Source organism: Neophocaena asiaeorientalis, unplaced genomic scaffold (assembly GCF_003031525.2).
Source record: "Neophocaena asiaeorientalis asiaeorientalis breed wild unplaced genomic scaffold, Neophocaena_asiaeorientalis_V1.1 scaffold150, whole genome shotgun sequence".
NCBI lineage: Eukaryota > Metazoa > Chordata > Mammalia > Artiodactyla > Phocoenidae > Neophocaena > Neophocaena asiaeorientalis.
The window spans coordinates 2,966,866-2,985,065 of NW_020176571.1; the positions used below are offsets into that span (position 1 = coordinate 2,966,866).

General features: G+C 44.9%; 2 protein-coding genes and 1 pseudogene across 6 annotated transcripts in view; 2 read left to right on the top strand and 1 right to left on the bottom strand.

The window, feature by feature from the left end:
* The window catches only part of RHNO1 (RAD9-HUS1-RAD1 interacting nuclear orphan 1), an 8,286-nt gene extending 5,315 nt beyond the window's left edge, over positions 1-2,971 (top strand). The window contains exons 3-4 of the mRNA XM_024733090.1: positions 429-680; positions 1,780-2,971. Of these exons, the coding sequence (XP_024588858.1) occupies positions 513-680; positions 1,780-2,334 (723 nt within the window). The 5' untranslated portion in view covers positions 429-512 and the 3' untranslated portion in view covers positions 2,335-2,971. The remainder of the gene's footprint in view (positions 1-428; positions 681-1,779) is intronic.
* Positions 2,972-3,950: 979 nt separating this feature from the next.
* The window catches only part of TULP3 (TUB like protein 3), a 43,854-nt gene continuing 29,604 nt past the window's right edge, over positions 3,951-18,200 (top strand). For all 5 annotated transcript variants that reach the window (XR_003001583.1, XR_003001585.1, XR_003001584.1 and 2 more), the window contains exon 1: positions 3,951-4,049. Coding sequence is in view for 2 of the 5 variants with exons in the window: in XM_024733487.1 (XP_024589255.1) it covers positions 4,009-4,049 (41 nt within the window). In the remaining 3 variants the exon portion in view is untranslated. The remainder of the gene's footprint in view (positions 4,050-18,200) is intronic.
* On the bottom strand, positions 12,863-13,491 carry LOC112391923 (methyltransferase-like protein 5 pseudogene; annotated as a pseudogene).

Genomic DNA, 18,200 nt, shown 5'->3' on the forward strand with positions numbered 1-18,200 from the left:
AGGTATCACCCTCCCCAGAAGGCCCCCCCTGGGCGGAGTGCAAGGGAGCACTGCTCTCATTATTGTAATTGTCCGTCTCCCTCTGCTAGACTCTCAGCTCTTTGAAGACAGGGGCAGTCTGTGTCTCTGCACGTGCTTGGCACCCAGTAAATGATCATGGGATAAGTGGTTGGTTTTTCATCTTTAAACTCCCAACACCCAGCATGGTGCTTAACACGTGCTTGATAAGTGTTCATTGAACGAATGTTGTTGAGTGTGAAACTACTGTGTATTGCCTTGGTGGTGTAGGTGTAGGAAGCTGGTGTAGGCACCACCCCACAATCTTGGGGTAGGGCTGCTGGCTGCTAGCAGAATCGGCTGGCAGAGTGTGAGGAAGAGCTGGGAAATCAGCGGATTGTTTTCTCCCAGCTTTTGTTTCCTCTCCACAGGCATGGGTTGGAAGTGGAGTCTCTCCCTGGACCTGACCACAACCAGCATCATGCAGTTACTCACTGCTCTACCCTCACCTATTGATGCCTCCCAGGAAAAAACGCCGCCAAATTTCCCAGAAACCCCAGCTGCTATTCTGCCAACAACCACTGGAGGGCCCCAAACACTGCTATGGGTCTCCCCAGCTTCCTATCACCCACACTAGACAGGTGCCCAGCAAGCCCGTTGACGACAGCACCATCACTTCCTGGGTAGGCCATGGGATTCTTGCCTTGACTTTTCCTCTGCCAGGCTTCTCACACTGCCATGTGGAGACTCGTGGGCGCAGGGACAAGGACAAGTAAGGGATAAAGGGCGCAAGAAGTACGGGATAAAGGTCTCCTTCTGTCTGTCCTCAGCCATGTTCTCTGGTTTATCTTTTTTCCTGAGTTCAGACTGAGGCATGAGTTGATTGGAATTGGAGTCTTTCCCGCGCCCCACATTCCTCTGTAAGAGTTCAGTATAAAAGTTTCACTATCCAGTAGCTGGGTGAGAAAGCCAGAGAAATGTCAGAACGAGTAAAAAATGAGATTGTTCCCTGAGCTTCCCGTGAGACGTGGAGTTTTTAGCTAAGTACTCTATTTACTGTTTAAATGACCAAACGTTGAAGAAGAATCCTCAGAAATGGCATATGTTCTATTTTGACAGTTTAAAAGCCCTGGGAAGAGAACACAGCTACCGCATGTCAGGGAAGTAGTGTAGCAAAAGAGCCAGACAAAAGCCTAAGAGAGCTTAATAAGTGTGCTTTGCCCACGATTGCTGGGGAGAACCAGAGCCCTGGCTTCAGGACTGGGGAAGAAACATACATGTTAGAACCCTGTTGATGAGGAGGAATGAACACGTGAACATGTATCGAGTCCTCACTATGTGCCACGCCCCCTGCTATTTGCTTTCCGTGCCTGGTCTCACTCCCCGTTCTTTCCTTCAGCCCTTCGTCCTTCACTGGGGGCTTCTTGGTGCCAGGTGCTCTGCTAGGGCTGGGGATCGATGGTGAATAAGACTGCTGGGCCCGCTCTCAGAGTTGAAACATAGACAGTTAAGTGTGTTGCAGCCGTATGGTATGATGAAGCGAAAGAGGCATTGTCCCCGTTCTTGCACAGGAGGGAACTGAAAGCCAGGGAGATTGAGTAACTTGCCCAAAGCCCGTATCCCTTGGATACTGTTATCCAAATAGACAGCTGCTTTTGTTTTGTGTCCATTGCTGTTATGGGCCCCCATTTAGGATTCTGGTCATGGGATGCAGTTTCCTTAGGTTTGTATTTGGTAGTTGGCGCTCTTCACTTTTTTTTTTTTTTCTTTTGGAATCCTTAGGTATCACCTCAGTTTGATACAACAGCAGAAAGCTGGTTCCCGGTCAACAGGAAACGTCATTGCCGAGACCAGGCAAGGTGTTCAAGTCGACAGTCTACCAGCTCCAAGTTTCCACACCTAACATTTGAGAGTCCACAGTCTTCTGCCAGTTCAGCCAGACCTGGGATCCCCCTAATCAGGGACTGTCCCGGTCAACCAGAAAAGGACATTTCTGGAAGGCCCTTGGTTCCCATGCTCAGCCCCCAAAGCTGCGGGGAGCTGTCAGCACATGCACTTCAGAACTTCCCTTATGTGTTCATTCCACCGGGTATCCAGAGCCCAGAGTCCTCAGGGCAGGGAGGGCCCATTCCCTCGGTGCAGAGGGAAAACAGCCTTCCCAGCTGCTCCCTTCACACAAGCACGCCCAAGAGCCCAGAGCCCGGGCCTGTTCTGGTTAAAGACACTCCTGAGGAGAAGTACGGGATAAAGGTCACATGGAGGAGGCGAGGACACCTGTTCACTTACCTCAGGGAGAGGGGGAAGCTGAGCAGAAACCAGTTCCTTGTGAAAAACTGACTGGGTTTCTCAGACATCCGTGGTCTCAAGAAATTGATTGCTGGAGTCAAAAGGGAATTGAATTCCCAGATTTGCTTTTTAAAATATCTTGTGTCATAAACAGTTTTAGTGTCATAAACAGTTCACTTCGTATTTTCCTTGTATTAGCTGTTTAAAATTTTTAAATATCTTGTAACTGTTTAAAAAGCCTGTGAATAAATAAATGGCTGCAGAAAGTTTTTAGAGAACCCTGCTTCTGTCACTAATGCAGCAGTACTGCCCCCTCTACAAATGGTCTTTCTCAACTGTTCCCTTTAACCACTGCTTATTCATCCTTTTAAACACCTCATTCAAACTAATTCATTCCACATGTCTGAGTACCGACTCAGTGACCGCTTCCTCTGTGACCAGATGCACGGAAAAACTCGAAGCAAAGTGTGACTTTTTGTAGTTGAGCTGCTGTCTCTGCAATCTTGGCTCATCTGCTGAGAGGGCTGGATGAAGAAAGGGCAGCAAGCCTGTTTTAATGAGTCAGTGGGACCAAGGGAGATAAAGGGGACATAGGTTACTTAGGGTTACTATGTTTTGAATTTTTGTTTCCAACTGTAGTAATCTGTAAATATTAAATAGGGTGGGAAAACGATTTCTTGTAACTGTTTAAAATGTATGTAAATAAATGTATAATCTTTTCAAATACTACTTTTTATTGGAATTCATGTAGAAGGACTGCCTGGTCAACAAAATGTCTCAATTTTCCTTCCACCCATACAAGTAGCATCTCATTCAACTCCATTCCGTCAGCCTTCAGAACCTAGTCTGTGTCGGGTCCAGCCCGAGCTAGACAAGCAGGGATTATTTTAAAGATGGGGATTTGAAACACAGATAACCGTGTTCGGGGTCACACAGTGAGTGGAGGCTGACCAGAGAAAGCAGTGCTCGGCTCTCCTAGCTTGTGCCAAATTTTCTGCCTTTTAGAGGCTCAAAACCAGTGTGGGGACAACTTTGGCCTCGGAATGGAACGCCGCAAAGTCAACACGCGATGAGTTTTGACAGGATGTTCTGTAGGGACTGTAATGCTGCATATAAGTTGGGGACAAGATTTACTGGATCCGACAGCGGATCTCTTTATGGGATACTGATGCTCGAAGACGGCCGGTAGGCTGCCGAGGGCGGTAGACGGAAAAGATCGTCAGGCGGGTGTGCAGGACAGGTCCGGGGACGCCCTAAAAGCTTGGGCTGGACTAGCGGAGGGGGCGCAGACGCACTTGGTTGGGAAGGGCTGCCGGGCGAGCAAGTGTGGTTCCGGGAAGTCCTCGGGGTCAGGAGGGGGCGGCCCCCATGAAGCGCCCTGGGAGGCCTCCGGGTATGGACCGCTGGGTGAGGGCAGCCTGGGCGCGCGGCGGTTACTGGGGGCTGGGCGGCTCCTCCAACCCAGCTGCGCGTAGCAACCAGCGCGCAGCAACCCGTCCGTAGCAACCCTCCCGCGGCGCCGCCACCGCCCCTAGCAACCCACCCGCGGGGGCGGTGGGAGCAGGGGGCGCGCGGACCAATGGATGCGGAGCGGCGGGAGCGCGATGGCCAATGGGCGGCGGCGACAGTGCGAAGTGCTGTTGCGGGGCTGGGTCGCTTCGCCAGGCTACCCCCCAGCGGCCGCCGCGCGGGTGTGGACGAGGTCGCTGCTCTCGGGGCAGCGGGATGGAGGCGTCGCGCCGCCGCCCGGCGCCCCGCGGGGACAGGTCAGGAGCGGTGGCGACGAGCGGAGGCTGAAGGGGGCCGTGGCGGTCCGGGCTGGGAGCCGAGGGGAGTGCGGGAGGCTGGGCGGCGGGAGACGAGTGGGGGCGGCGTGCGGGCAGGGGGCCGCCCGCGCCGAGGGCCGGCTCGTGTCCAGTCGCGCCGGCACCCGCGGGGTGGGTCCGGCCTCGTCAGAACGCGTCCGTCAGGGGCTGCTCCGCCTGGGCCGGGGGTGCAGGGTGGTTCCGGGGGCCAGCGGAGCGGCCGTGGTGGTGGCGGCATCCCGCCCCAGGGCCGGTGCTCCGGAGGGGTGAGCGCGGGCCGGGCCGGGCCTGTAGGTTCGGCCGGGCTCCCGAAGCGTGGATGCGGGCGGGTGGGGTGGAATCACGGCTTCGCCTGGACCCGAGCCCGTACATGCCGCCCACGCCCGCCTGCTGCCCGGTACCGCCTGGTCGCGGGTCAGCAGCTGAAAACCACTCTAAAGCTTGTCGCCCAGGTGGCCCTGCCGCGGACAAGACCCGTTTTTCTCTTTCATCGGGTTTTATTTACGTGAGAGCAGCGCTCTGTGAAGTTGGTTTACTGCTTTTTTTTTTTTTTCTTTTCCCTGAAGTCAAGAGAAGAAGAATCTGCGTTTCCAGGTATAAATAGGGAAGCGCCAGGAGGAGATCCCGTTAAAATTCAGCATCCTCGTTGAATTCGGATGGTGCTCGCTCACTTGTGGGCATTCGGTCAGTCTTAAGTGAGTGAATTTAAGGCAGTAAATTTCCCGGCTACCAGATGTATGGTGTGACTCATTTTTGGAAGGAAAAATGGAATTGACTTTGAAATTGAGACGAGGAGGCAAAGAGGTTTTTAAGTTTTTGGACCTGAAGTTTCAATGGATAATTTTAAAGTTTGTCCCTCTTTTTCTTCCCAAAGAAACCAGCTCTTTAATTTTAAAGTGGACCTCAAAGGGGAATGTGTGAGTCACCAAGTGTTTCTTCTGCTGTAGGTTCAGTCACTGGTTAACTGACTTGTTGCCGAGAGGGAGTGGAATTAATGTCTCTGACTTTTTTGGCTTCCGGTTGTGTGTTTAGGACGTTTTTGCTGAAATACATGGATAGAGTTTTTGGTATTAGTACCTTTCAGTGTGAAGGATAGCATCTGACTTTCAAGTTTCCCGTGACTTTTTTTTTTTTTCTTCTTTGAATGATGAGACCATTTTCCCATGAGGCAGAGTTATTTTCAACAAAGTAGAAAAATTATGAACAAACACTACTTCAAACATTTTTCCTGTATCTGAAATATTTAGTGGAAATTGGAGATGGAATTGGAAACAGCACTCTCAGATCCTTGGCTGAGGTTAGGTGCATGTACTGTAGATTCCCCTGGAGATGACAGTGGTCGGCTAGTTGCTGGAACTTGAGCCTCTCTGGCCTTCTGTTCCTGATACAGGATTGAAGATGTGATGAGAGAGACTTCTCCACGTGATGTGACCTTGTGACCCAGGGTTGACTGAGAAAGTCCTAGTGTATGGTTTGTCCATATGCTGTGATTTTTCTGCAGAAATACGAACAGCAGTGATGGCTGGAGGTTATGTCTTGGCCAGGCTTGTTATCCTCTCTCAAGTTCTCTCTTTTTCAAAGGCTTCATCAGATGAACTAATTGTTGGCAGACAGACTTACCCAGTGCTTAAAAATACTTAGATTAACTAATACGTGACTACAGTATGTTTGGCAGATATCAAGAGCTACAGTAAAAGCCTAATAACATCTAACATGCATGTATTTCTTCAAATACGAAGGCTACATAGAGACCTAGGAAGGAGAGAAGAATCCCTGTAATAAATTTCCTTTCCACGCAGACAGACTCAGACGTTTTTGGAATACTTTTCGTTTCTGGCTTCTCTTATTCTTTCCTATGGAAATGCTGCTGTTTTCCCTGCCTTTGTGCCCACTGAAAGAAGAAGTTAACATTTCTTCTTACCAAGAGGAAAAGTATGCTTGAGTTACTCAGAAGAGGAACTGAAGCTGCCTTGCTTCTCCATGTTTGAGGATTTTAGGACTAGAAGGGGCCTTGATAATCCTTAGTTCTATTCAAGAGTAGTTCTCAGTGGAATTGTTAAGGCTTCTTTCCAACTAAAATTTCCTGTGGTCTGCTTTTACTTCCTCTGAGTCAGTTCGCTAGGAAGCAGCTCTTTGTGCTAAGTCCATGCTGCCTCATCAGACTTTCTTAGTTACTGTTAGTAGAGGCCGCACCACGCTCCGGTCCTGGCTGGAGCTGGAATCTGCTGACGCCTGGGAAGAGACACACTGCCCACATTCCGATGGCTGTGCTGTCTTGATTAACTCTTAGTGCTCGTTATGAGTCTTGATAATGAGGATTGGCATCTCTGACCCTTTGCTTTAGAACTTCTGTGACAACATTAACGATTATCGTTGTATCATAGAAGTCGCGAGGACCCCTGGAAGGCCACAGTTCTGAAGGGGATTGCATTAGTACTTTAGTTGTTTATCAGGTGGCCCTTGCTGTTTTACCACAAGGCATTGTGGCGAGGGGGAAGCGCTGGAGGCTTCCACTGGGTTCCTGAGCTCTCGTCCCAGCTTTTCCACTGTCCAGCAGTGCGATGTTGAAGCACTCATCTACTTCTTTGGCTTCAGTTTTCTCCTCTGGAATAATAGGGCTTCTTCAGATTCCCTCCATGACTTATACTGAATTAAGAAAATAACATATTTTTAACTGCACATAGCTCAGATGTCCAAAGGTACAAAATGATATTCAGTGGAAAGTATGTCTTCTTTTCTCATTGTCTTCGTGTCACTTTGTTCGTTCATTGGCAAGTTTCTTAGGGGGATCTTCCAAAGGTATTCTGTATATTAAGTAATCTCTTCATTTTCCTTTCCTCCTCTTAAAACGTGAAGATTTTTGAGGGCTTCCCTGGTGGCGCAGTGGTTGAGAGTCCGCCTGCCGATGCAGGGGACACGGGTTCGTGCCCCGGTGCGGGAAGATCCCACATGCCGCGGAGCGGCTGGGCCCGTGAGCCATGGCCGCTGAGCCTGCGCTCCGCAATGGGAGAGGCCACAACAGTGAGAGGCCCGCGTACCAGGGAAAATAAAAAAAGTGATGATTTAGAGTTTTAGGGTAGAATACGATAATCTAAACTCTGATATCTGCATTCGTCATGGGCAAGATGTATTTTTAGACTGTGAACTATAGTTCCTTCAGGTTTTTTTTTTCTGTGATAATTAATGTGTAGAAAATAAGGCTTGTAGGAAGAAAACAAGAATTATTTTTCAGACAAGCTTCCTGAAAAATAAATCATTGCTTCTTAGATTTGCTGGAAGAAATGTCAATAAATATATAGTTTGCCTTTGATTTTAGGTTTTAGAATGAAGCAGGTTTATAGAGGGTTGACTTGTTTTCCAATTGAAATTCAGTGTAATTTTGTTACGGCAATTTGATATGTCATATAAGCCGGGGCAAAGTAGAAGGAGATGTTTTGACTGAGTGAAGTTGGCAAGCTGTGCTTTTAAAAAGGGAGCTCTGTCAAGATGAAACGATCAATAATGGTGGCTTACATTTGTGTATCCTTTGCAGTGTTCTTAGAGCTTTCATGTACATGATCTCTTTTGAGCTTCACAACTCTGAAGAGAGCACGGCCCCTGTCGTTATCTTTGTTTTATAGATAGGGAAATTAAGGCTCGGAAAGGGTGTGATATCGCTAAGTTACAAGACAAGTAAATGATGTAATCAAAACTAAAATCTAGAAGTAAAACTGGGCTTTTGACTTCTAGTCTCCTCTCTTCTTTTTCTCAATTATTATCAAAATATGTGTTCCAGATATTTCTGGATGCCATTTGTGCACATAAATGATAACAACTGATACTGATTACACCCTAGTAATTATTGTCAGGGCAAACAGTTGAAGAAATGGGACATTTTAGCAAAGTACAAATGAGTATTAATTTCATCCAGTGGAATGGGAGTGGAAATATTTATTTGGTGTTGTTAGGCAAAAAAATGTACTTTCATCTTTACACAAGAGAGAAGGGAAATAAGTAACGTTACTGGAGAGAAACTATAACCGCTGAGGAAAGGAGAATCCAGCAAAAGGTGGAGTGCACTGTGATTCTGAGTAATGTCCTTTTTTAAATCTATAAAGAATAAATGGGGGGACTTCCCTGGTGGTTCGGTGGTTAAAAATCCACCTGCTAATGCAGGGGACGTGGGTTTGAGCCCTGGTCCGGGAAGATCCCACATGCCGCGGAGCAACTAAGCCCGTGTGCCACAACTGCTGAGCCCACGTGCCACAACTACTGAGCCCGCACGCCTAGAGCCTCCAACAAGAGAAGCCACCGCCGTGAGAAGCCTGCGCACTGCAACGAAGAGTAGCCCTCACTCGCCGCGCAACTAGAGAAAGCCCACGCGCAGCAACGAAGACCCAACCCAGCCAAAAAGAAAAAAAAAAAAAAAAAGAATAAATGGGTTCTTGAACTTCTGGATCAAGTCATTCATTTTAAATAACCTTTCTGTTTGGCTCGCTTAAAAGAATGCTTTTTGCTTTTGCTCTGTGGGACATGCAAAATGGAGAGCGCTTCATGTAAAGCAGTTTTCCTTGCTGCATTCTCTGGGGCCAAATGAATCATCTGATCGGTTGCCAAGTTTTCCTTCTCATTGCCTCTCTCTCCCCAAGCAATTCTCCCTTCTCTCTGATTGTCTCTACTAAATGGGCTTCTTCGGAAATGGATCTTCATTCTCTAGCTTCAATTAAGTTAGCTCCAGATTGTGGCAGTCATTCAAGTAGAAGACAGCTGAGCCTAGAATATTAACACTTCTCTGCTGATGAAGGAGGTTAGACTTCTAAGGAGTCTTTCTGGCAGGTCGAATTGATCTTTATGTGCCTTTTCCCAGAAGCAATGTTTTGTTCCAGCCAGATGTGCTCTTAGGTCTCAGTGCACGTGAAAATATGGCCTCCTATATTGACATTTGGGATTTGGACAAGGTGAATCTATCTGTCAGTTGACTTAGAGAAAATTCCTTTATTAATACCTATTGACCCGACTACCTGACACTGTAATCAGTTCAGACACAATGAAATCTGATGACTCTTTTCCGTAATCGGCTGCTCCCACGGGCTTCTTCAAAATCCATTCACCAGCTTAGAAATTCTGCTGCCTAAAAATACCAGTGTGGGGCGGGGGAAGTACCAGTGAACTGGCATTTTGACTGAAAAGATTCTTGGGAGACTTACTGAAATACCATAATAATGAAATCCCAGACTCCCTGCTGACCATTTGAATATTTGTGGTCCAGAGGTGCAGGTCTGCAGGCTGAGGCGGGTGGCACTGGGACTTGTGGTTGCATTCTAGCTCTTCCACTCCTCTGCTGTCTGACCTTGAGCAGATAGCTTCCGCTCTGAGTTTGATACCTCTGTGAAATGGGATTGTAGGTTTATTGTGAGAATTAGATGAGATGGTATGTAGAGTATTTAATGTAGTTTCTGGCACGCAGTAGTTATTTACTAAATGGAACTGTACTGCACCTGGCAATGTGACAACGTATTAATGTTTCAATATCAATAAAAATTCAAAATTTTGAAGATTTATTTAATACAAGGAGAAATCTAGAAATGTTTAGGTTTCCAGCATTAGAAAGGCTTTGAAGAAGTTTTAAAAAGGTGGTAATATCATGGTGAAATTATTTAAAGTCCTGTCAGTGAAGACAAGATTGAGGTAATACATTTGTTTGTAGGCTTAAAAAAGTTGTAATGTAGGGACTTCCCCGGCGGTGCGGTGGTTAAGACTCTGCGCTTTCACAGCAGGGGACACGGGTTGGATCCCTGGTCAGGGAACTAAGATCCTGCATGCCATGTGGTGTGGCTAAAAAAAAAAAAGTTGTAGAGCAAAAATCTTATATGATAGCAGTCGTTGCGTTTATTGAGTGCTTATATGGGCTAAATCTCATTTAATCTTCACAGTAACTTTCTGATTTAGTGCTCAGTTATCCTCATTTTGTAGATGAGGTTAAGTTGTGTTAGAAACCACTCTAACCACAGACCCGTGCTTCCCTAAATGGGGGATTTGACCCTTTCGTTTGGTCTGCGCCGGGAGTCAGCAAACCTATCCTGTAAGGAACCAAGAGATAAATATTTTGTACTTTGTGGGCCATACGGTCTCTGTCCCAGCCACTCAGCTTTGCTGTTCTAGGGTAAAAGCAGCTGTAGGGAATACATAAAGGGACGTGCAGTAAATGAAAGAGTGTGGCTGTTTCAGTAAGGCTTTAGCTATAGACAGTAAAATTGAATTTGATATAACTTGTGCATGTCATAAAATATTATTATTCTGATTTTTTTTAACCTTTTAAAAATGAAAAAAACATTCTTAGCTTACGGGCAACACGGACATACGCAGCGGGCTGAATTTGGCCCAGAGGCTGTAGTTTGCAGACCCCTGTGCTGAGTTACAAGATAAGGATGTTTCTTCCTGGACAGTCATATTTATTCATATTATGAATATTATTATAAGACAGAAGTGGGGTTTTTGTTAAAATAGAGCCAGTAATAATGTAATGTAGAATGCAAAGTTAAATTAATTTTCAGGGTAAAACTTGAGGTTCTAAAGATAAGAGTGTTGTAGATGGTTTCTTTGGGCTATACTTCCCCTCCTTTCCCTATGAAATCACTCTCTTTGGCTGTTAGAGGCACTTTGATGGAAATATTGCCTGAACAAACCGACATAAACATCAGATTATTAGATATAAAATTAGACTTTAAAGGCTATTTATATGTCCATAAGTTGGAGGAAAGTGATGACTAGTGACTGGTTCTGTGAAATCACAAAAGTAAAACATGGGGTATGGAAAGCTTTCCTGTTTCACTACTCTTGTCTCTGATTTACAGCTGCTGTTGTAATTACTAATTATAATTATAAATGTATAATTACTCATACTCTTTTACTCTCAAAAATGTCTGCTTTGGAAAAGAAGGTTTTTTTGATACCCTACCTTTGAGGCGACTTGTTGACAGTTTGTGTATATCCTGGAGTTCTGTGCCTGTGGACGTCACACACATTTTTTTTTTTCCCCACTTGGAAAAATATAATCTTTATATACTGAAAATACAGTATATATACTGTACCTTATTTTTAATAGCTATATTGAGGTATAATTTACATACTGAAAAATACACCCATTTTAAGTATGCAATTCAGTAGTTCTTAGCGTATTTGCAGAGTTTTGCAACTATTACCAAAATCTAATCTTAGAACATTCCCATCATACACACCCCCCCACCAAAGAAACCTGCCCATTTACAGTCATTCCCTTGTCCGCTCCCCTACTCCTAGCCCAAGACAGCCACTAATCTACTTTCTGCCTCTACGGATTTGCTTCCTCTGGACATTTCGTGTAAGTGGAATTGTATGATGCGTGGTATTTTGTGACTGGATTCTGTGACTGTGACTTAGCAAAATGTTTCTGCGGTTCATTCATGTTATTATGTGCTGCATATATCAGTACTTCATTCCTTTTTATTGCTGAATAATATTCTCTTGTATGGCTGCGCCACGTTTTGTTTATCCATTCAGTTAATTGATGGGCATTTGAGTTGTTTCCACTTTTTGGCTATACCGAGTAATACTGCTATATGACCACTCGTGTCCAGGTCTTTGTGAGAACATGTATTCTCACTTCTCTTGCGTATACATCCAGGTAGGGCTGTCGGGTCATGTGGTGACTCTGTTTTACAGCTTGAGGAACTGTCAGACTGCTTTCCAGAATGGCTGCGGCAGTTTATGGGACCACCAGCAAGTTTCCCTGCATCCTCGCCAGTGCTTGTTATTGTCTGTCTTTTTCATTATTGTTGTCCTAGTGGATGTGAAATAGCATCTCATTGTGGTTTTGATTTGTTTCCCTAACGATGAATAATATGAAGTTTTGTTATTTTTAAATTAATTAATTTATTTTTGTTGCGTTGGGTCTTCGTGGCTGCGCAGGCTTTCTCGTTGCGGCGAGTGGAAGCTACTCTTCCTTGCTGTGCGCGGGCTTCTCATTGCGGCGGCTTCTCCTGCTGCAGGGCTTGGGCTCTAGGAGTGCGGGACGCAGTAGTTGTGGCAGGCGGGCTCAGTAGTGGCTCGCGGGCTCTAGAGCGCAGGCTCAGTAGTTGCACACGGGCTCCGCGGCATGTGGGATCTTCCCGGACCAGGGCTCGAACCCGTGTCCCCTGCATTGTCAGGCGGATTCTTAACCACTGCACCACCAGGGAAGTCCCTATAAAGCCTTTTTTTCATGTGTTTATTGGTCACTCCTGTATTTTTAGAGAAATGTTTATTCATTTACTTCGCCCAGTTTTAATTGGGTTATTTGTCTTTTTATTACTTAATTGTAAGAGTTCTATATATATTCTGGATGCAAGTGCCTATCAGATAAACGTTTCGCAAATATTATCTCATCTATAGATAGTATTTCCAATTGCTGATAGTGTCATTTGACATGTGAATATTTTTTATTTTGATGTACACGTAGTCCAATTAGTTAATTTTTCTCTTTATTCCTTTTGCTTTTGGTGTCGTGTCTAAGAAGTCAGTGCCTAGCCCAAGCCTACAAAGATTTACTCCTGTGTTCTAAGGGTTTCAAAGTTGTAGCTCTTATATTTAGGTCTTTGATCCACTTTGAGTTAATTTTTATGTATGCTGTGAGGTAGAGGTCCAGATTCATCCTTCTGCATGTGGATATCCAGTTGCCCTAGGACTGTTTGTTGAAAAACTGTTGAGCCTTTTTTTTTTTTAGTAAACATTTTATTCATTTTAATTAGATTTTAAGCTGGTTCTCTCTTTGGAGGCTTTTAAAAAGAAAACCGAATTAGGTCCACTTCAATGTCCACTGATTTTCTTTTATGAAACTTGTATGATGCCAGCAGGTCATATCTTATCTCCGCGATAATATCTATCTTGATTTTCTGTTCTGCAGCTTTCTTTTGAATATGTTCTCTAGTGAGGATCTGTGTAAAGAATATACTGTTGTTCTTGCCATTTCCAAAGCAGTCTTCAGAAAGGCCATATCTGTCCCTTTATTATTTTTGGTCCCAAAGGGAGGATTCATAATTACTGTATCAAATGACTTGGACATTCTGTTAGATAATGAGCACACGTCACACTGAACCATGTCAACATTTGTTAACTCAGACTCTTCTACATTCCTATTAAATATTTCCAGTGCATCTTCATCTGTGGCAAATCCAACACGCAGCCCTGCTCCCAGCATTGCAGTTCCGATGCTAAGCACTCCACAGCCACATCCTAGATCTGCAACCACTTTATTTTCGGTGTCATCATGTGTGTCATGAATTGTATAGAGCATACGTGCTGCAATGTGCGGCCTGGTTGGATGCTGTTCTAGAAGGAGCTTGGGCTTTTCGAATCCATCCACTTGTTGCAGGTGACTGTCTAGTTCCCTAAGCCTTAATTTCTTCATGTTTTAAAAAGTGTGCGTTGGCAGGGTTTAACGGCGCTGGATCTGCAGAGGAACCTACTTCACCTGGATCTCCCCGCCAACTCTGATCCCCTGCCCCTTTTTCAGCGCTGCGGGCTGAGGGCCATCCTGGGAACGCAGGGCGCGAAAAGTACACCCGGCTCAGGCGGTTCTCGCTCTCCTCCCCGCGCCAGCGGTGGGCAGAGTCCTTGGCCAGCCTTCGACCAGCCTCCAGGGTACCCCGGGCAGAGATTGGACTGGAGTCTCTCAGGGCTCCTCACGCCGCGTCTCTGCCTGAGCCTTTTTTTTTTTCTGGTACGCGGGCCTCTCACTGTTGTGGCCTCTCCGGTTGCAGAGCACAGGTTCCGGGCACGCAGGCTCAGCGGTGGCCATGGCTCATGGGCCCAGTCGCTCCGCGGCATGTGGGATCTTCCCGGACCAGGGCACGAACCCGCGTCCCCGGCATCGGCAGGTGGACTCCCAACCACTGCGCCACCAGGGAAGCCCTGCCTGAGCCTATTTTTTAAACCAAAGTGTCATAGATTGCTTTACAACTCAGTACTTTAGATTCACCTTATTCATTTTAATGACCACAAAGTATCATTTTTCATAAATGTATCTTATTAATTGCTCACCTGTTGACAGACATGAATATTATGTTCAGTTTTTTCCTTTTGAAAACAGACAGTAATGCTTGTTATATGTATCTTTGTTGTTAAATGTATCTTTGTATGTTTGGCCGAGTATTTTGTAAATTTAGTATGTTTGGAGATGCAGAGTTTAAATTTTGGTTAAGGCTGCTAAATTTCCCTCCAAAAAGGTTATAAGTTTTTCTTTAACAGATTATGAATGCCCATTTTGAAGTGGAGCAATTGTCCATTCTTGTTGCTCAGTCCCTTGTATGCACAAAATTAGTGCACAGTGGGCACCTAGTAAATATTTACAGGTGATAAAGATGAGTGTAAAACTGAGGGGCTATTTGCAATTTGGATCAGAGTCAATTTAAGCTGATCAGCTAAGGCAAGAATATACAGTTGACCCTTGAACAACATGGGTTTGAACTGAGTGGGTCCACTTACTTGCAGATTTTTTTTCAATAAATATGTACTGCAGTACTACACGATCTGTGGTTGGTTGTTCAGTTGAATCCTAGGATGGGGAACCTCAGATACAGAGGGCCGGCTGTAAGGTTATATTCAGATTTTGGACTGATTTTTGACTTGAGGAGGTTCGACACCCCTAACCCTCACATCCTTCAAGGGTCAAAGCAGTATTCAACAGCTAACAGCAAATTGATGTATCAAAGTAGGAACGATGGTAGCCAAGATTACGTAGCAAACAGAGCATCATTCTTTGTAGATGAAACAAAGATTATTGTTTGTTGAGTCCAAGATTTTCTGGCAATTGTAATAGGGAGTTGCCACAGAAACTTTATCAGAAGTATATAATAAAATAAATTTTGATCGACAAGTGCAAGAGATCTGGTTAGAAAAATGTAGTTGAATGTGTAATGGGACGATATGCCACCTTGGAGGTGCTACAATTACTAATCATTTGGCTCTCAAATGCATTTTGATAAAAAAATGAACAGTGCAGTGAGTTCAAATTTGAGAATGTGTTTAAAAATCATTGCTGCCAGCTTTTGTCATATAGAATAATGATCTCAGACTATTTCCGGCCAGCAAACAGACTAAAGATCTGTTATATGATATAACCAATACTACAGTATAGTTTGAAACTTTGTCCCAATGAAACACATAACTGACAGAGGAAAATAAATGAGAAAACAGAAGAACAGAGCAGAAGCCTCTATCATCCCAGCAACTGGATTGATTGTGCCTCTAAGAGATTTACCTTTCTGATAGTAGACTACGGTATGTGTTCAGCCAGTAGTGTAGGTTCTATTTTATTAAATCTGTGGAAGTTTCATTTGAGGCTTAAAACTAAAAAACAGTAACAGTTTTTTCCTTTAAAATAATCATTTTAGGCTTACAGTAACCACTGTTGAAATTATTTCTCATAATTAGGCAAGGTAACAGGTTATTCTTTAAAATTTTATTAATTATTTTCCATAGTCATACAGCTATAAAATGGGGATGATAATATCTTTTACCTACTTCAAAGTCAAATCAAGGGATGATTAATTAGAGTATTTCATTAAGTCATAAGTAAGAGGAATGTTTTTCATGTACCTTTAAAATTCATTCATCACGGGACTTCTCTGGTGATGCAGTGGTTAAGAATCTGCCTGCCAGTGCTGGGAACACGGGTTTGAGCCCTGGTCCAGGAAGATCTCACATGCCATGGAGCAACTAAGCCCGCGCGCCACAACTACTGAGCCTGCGCTCTAGAGCCCGCGAGCTACAACTGCTGAGCCCGTGTGCCACAACTACTGAAGCCTGTGCACCTAGAGCCTGTGCTCCACAACAGGAGAAGCCACCACAATGAGAAGCCCGCATACTGCAATGCAGAGTAGCCCCCGCTCGCCACAGCTTGAGAAAGCATGCGCGCAGCAACGAAGACCCAATGCAGCCAAAAATAAATAATAAATAAATAATTTATAAAGTTCATCTGATGGACATTTATTTTACGTCCTCCATATTCTAGGCACCACACGCCCTTAGTAATGTTGGTGACGTTAGGAAGTGTTGAGGTTTGTAAGTTTCTTTGGTAATTTTGCTTTTCTTTTGAGTATTAGAAGTGTTTTAATATTTATTTATTTGGCTGCACCGGGTCTAAGTTACAGCACGTGGGATCTTTAGTTGCGGCATGTGGGATCTAGTTCTCTGACCAGGGATCGAACCCAGGCCCCCTGCACTGGGAGTGCAGAGTCTTAGCTACTGGACCACCAGGGAAGTTCTTGTAACTAGTTTCTGAGACTGAAAAGTATCATTTGTCATGTTGTGAAGCAATATTATAGTCAGCGAAGGAAGTGTTCACTCAAGCTGCTGTTAGGAAAGCCATGGGCTGTGCACGGCCTTCATCTGGCAAGTCTCTTCCTGCTGCACTCCTGGCAGGGTTAGTGTTGACTTCCTGCAGAACCGCAGAAGAAGCCTGTTCAGCTCCTCGCATCAGGGGCCAGATTGCAGCTAGGTGCTGGTTACAGCATCCCTATTATCTGGCACAGTGTAGGATGCAGCAAGAAGCACTCCTTGACTGTAGAGCAGCAATGAATGTTGTTATTGGCAGCTAGAAAAATTTATTTATTTATTTTTTGCAGGCTGAGAGAACTTGACAGGAATGTTAAAAGTGTAGAATAATCGTGGAATCTAGCAGGTCACTGATACGTTACTAAATGCTTCAAATTGTTTGGCAGCATGGTCTGTTAGGTACAGCTGTGGGCCAGCAATCGAATGAGTAATGTTTTAAGGTAGGCTCTAAGTTTCTCACATATTTGATCTTGGGCACATTTCTTTATTGTTTCATATCATCCGCCTTCCTTAGAAATACTGCATATGTAATTTAGGTGCTAGAATAAAGGACATGTGGATTTTAAGTGTACTCAGTACATGACTGAAATAGACATTTAGCAAAATGTCTGTTTTCTTGTTTTCCTCTAATTTCTTATTTTGACAAAATTTAAATACGCTGGAAAGTTGCAAGAAAAGTACAGTTGATAACCTGTGCCCTTCATGTAGATTCATTGCCTTTTTAAAAAATTAATTATTAATGTATTAATTTTTGGCTGCATTAGGTCTTCGTTGCTGTGCGCGGGCTTTCTCTAGTTGCGGTGAGCAGGGGCTACTCTTCGTTGCGGTGCGCGGGCTTCTCATTGCGATGGCCTCTCTTGTTGCAGAGCATGGACTCCAGGTGTGTGGGCTTCAGTAGTTGTGGCACTCAGTAGTTGTGTCTCTTGGGCTCTAGAGCACAGGCTCAGTAGTTGTGGCGCACAGGCTTAGTTGCTCTGCGGCATGTGGGATCTTCCCGGACCAGGACCCAAACCCGTGTCCCCTGCCTTGGCAGGTGGATTCTTAACCACTGTGCCACCAGGGAAGCCCCGTCTCGTTGTGGTTTTGATTTACATTTCTTGATGACTAATGTTGTTAGGAATCTTTTCATGTGCTTATTGGCCATTTGTGTATCTACTTTGGAGAAACGTCTGTTCAGGTCCTTTGCACATTTTAAAAATTAGGTTGTCTTTTGGTGGTTGAGTTGTAAGAGTTCTTTATATATTCTGAATACTAGACCCTTATCAGATATATGATTTGCAGATATTCTCTCCCATTTTGTGGTTGTCTTTTCACCTTCTTGATAATGTCCTTTGATGACCTGAGTTTTAAATTTTGATGAAGTCCAATTTAACTGTCTTTTGTTACACATGCTTTTGGTGTCATCTAAGAATCAATTTTCAGATTCAGTGTCATGAAGATTAATTTATTTTTGGCTGCATTGGGTCTTCGTTGCTGTGCACGGGCTTTCTCTAGTTGAGGCGAGCGGGGGCTACTCTTCGTTGCGGTGTGCGAGCTTCTCACTGCGGTGGTTTCTCTTGTTGTGGAGCACGGGCTCTAGGCGCATGGGCTTCAGTAGTTGTGGCGCACGGGCTCAGTAGTTGTGGCTCACAGGCTTAGTTGCTCGCGGCACGTGGGATCTTCCCGGACCAGGGCTCGAACCTGTGTCCCCTGCATTGGCAGGCAGATCCTTAACCACTGCACCACCAGGGAAGTCCCATGAAGATTTATTCTTATGTTTTCTTCTAAGTTTTACAGTTGTAG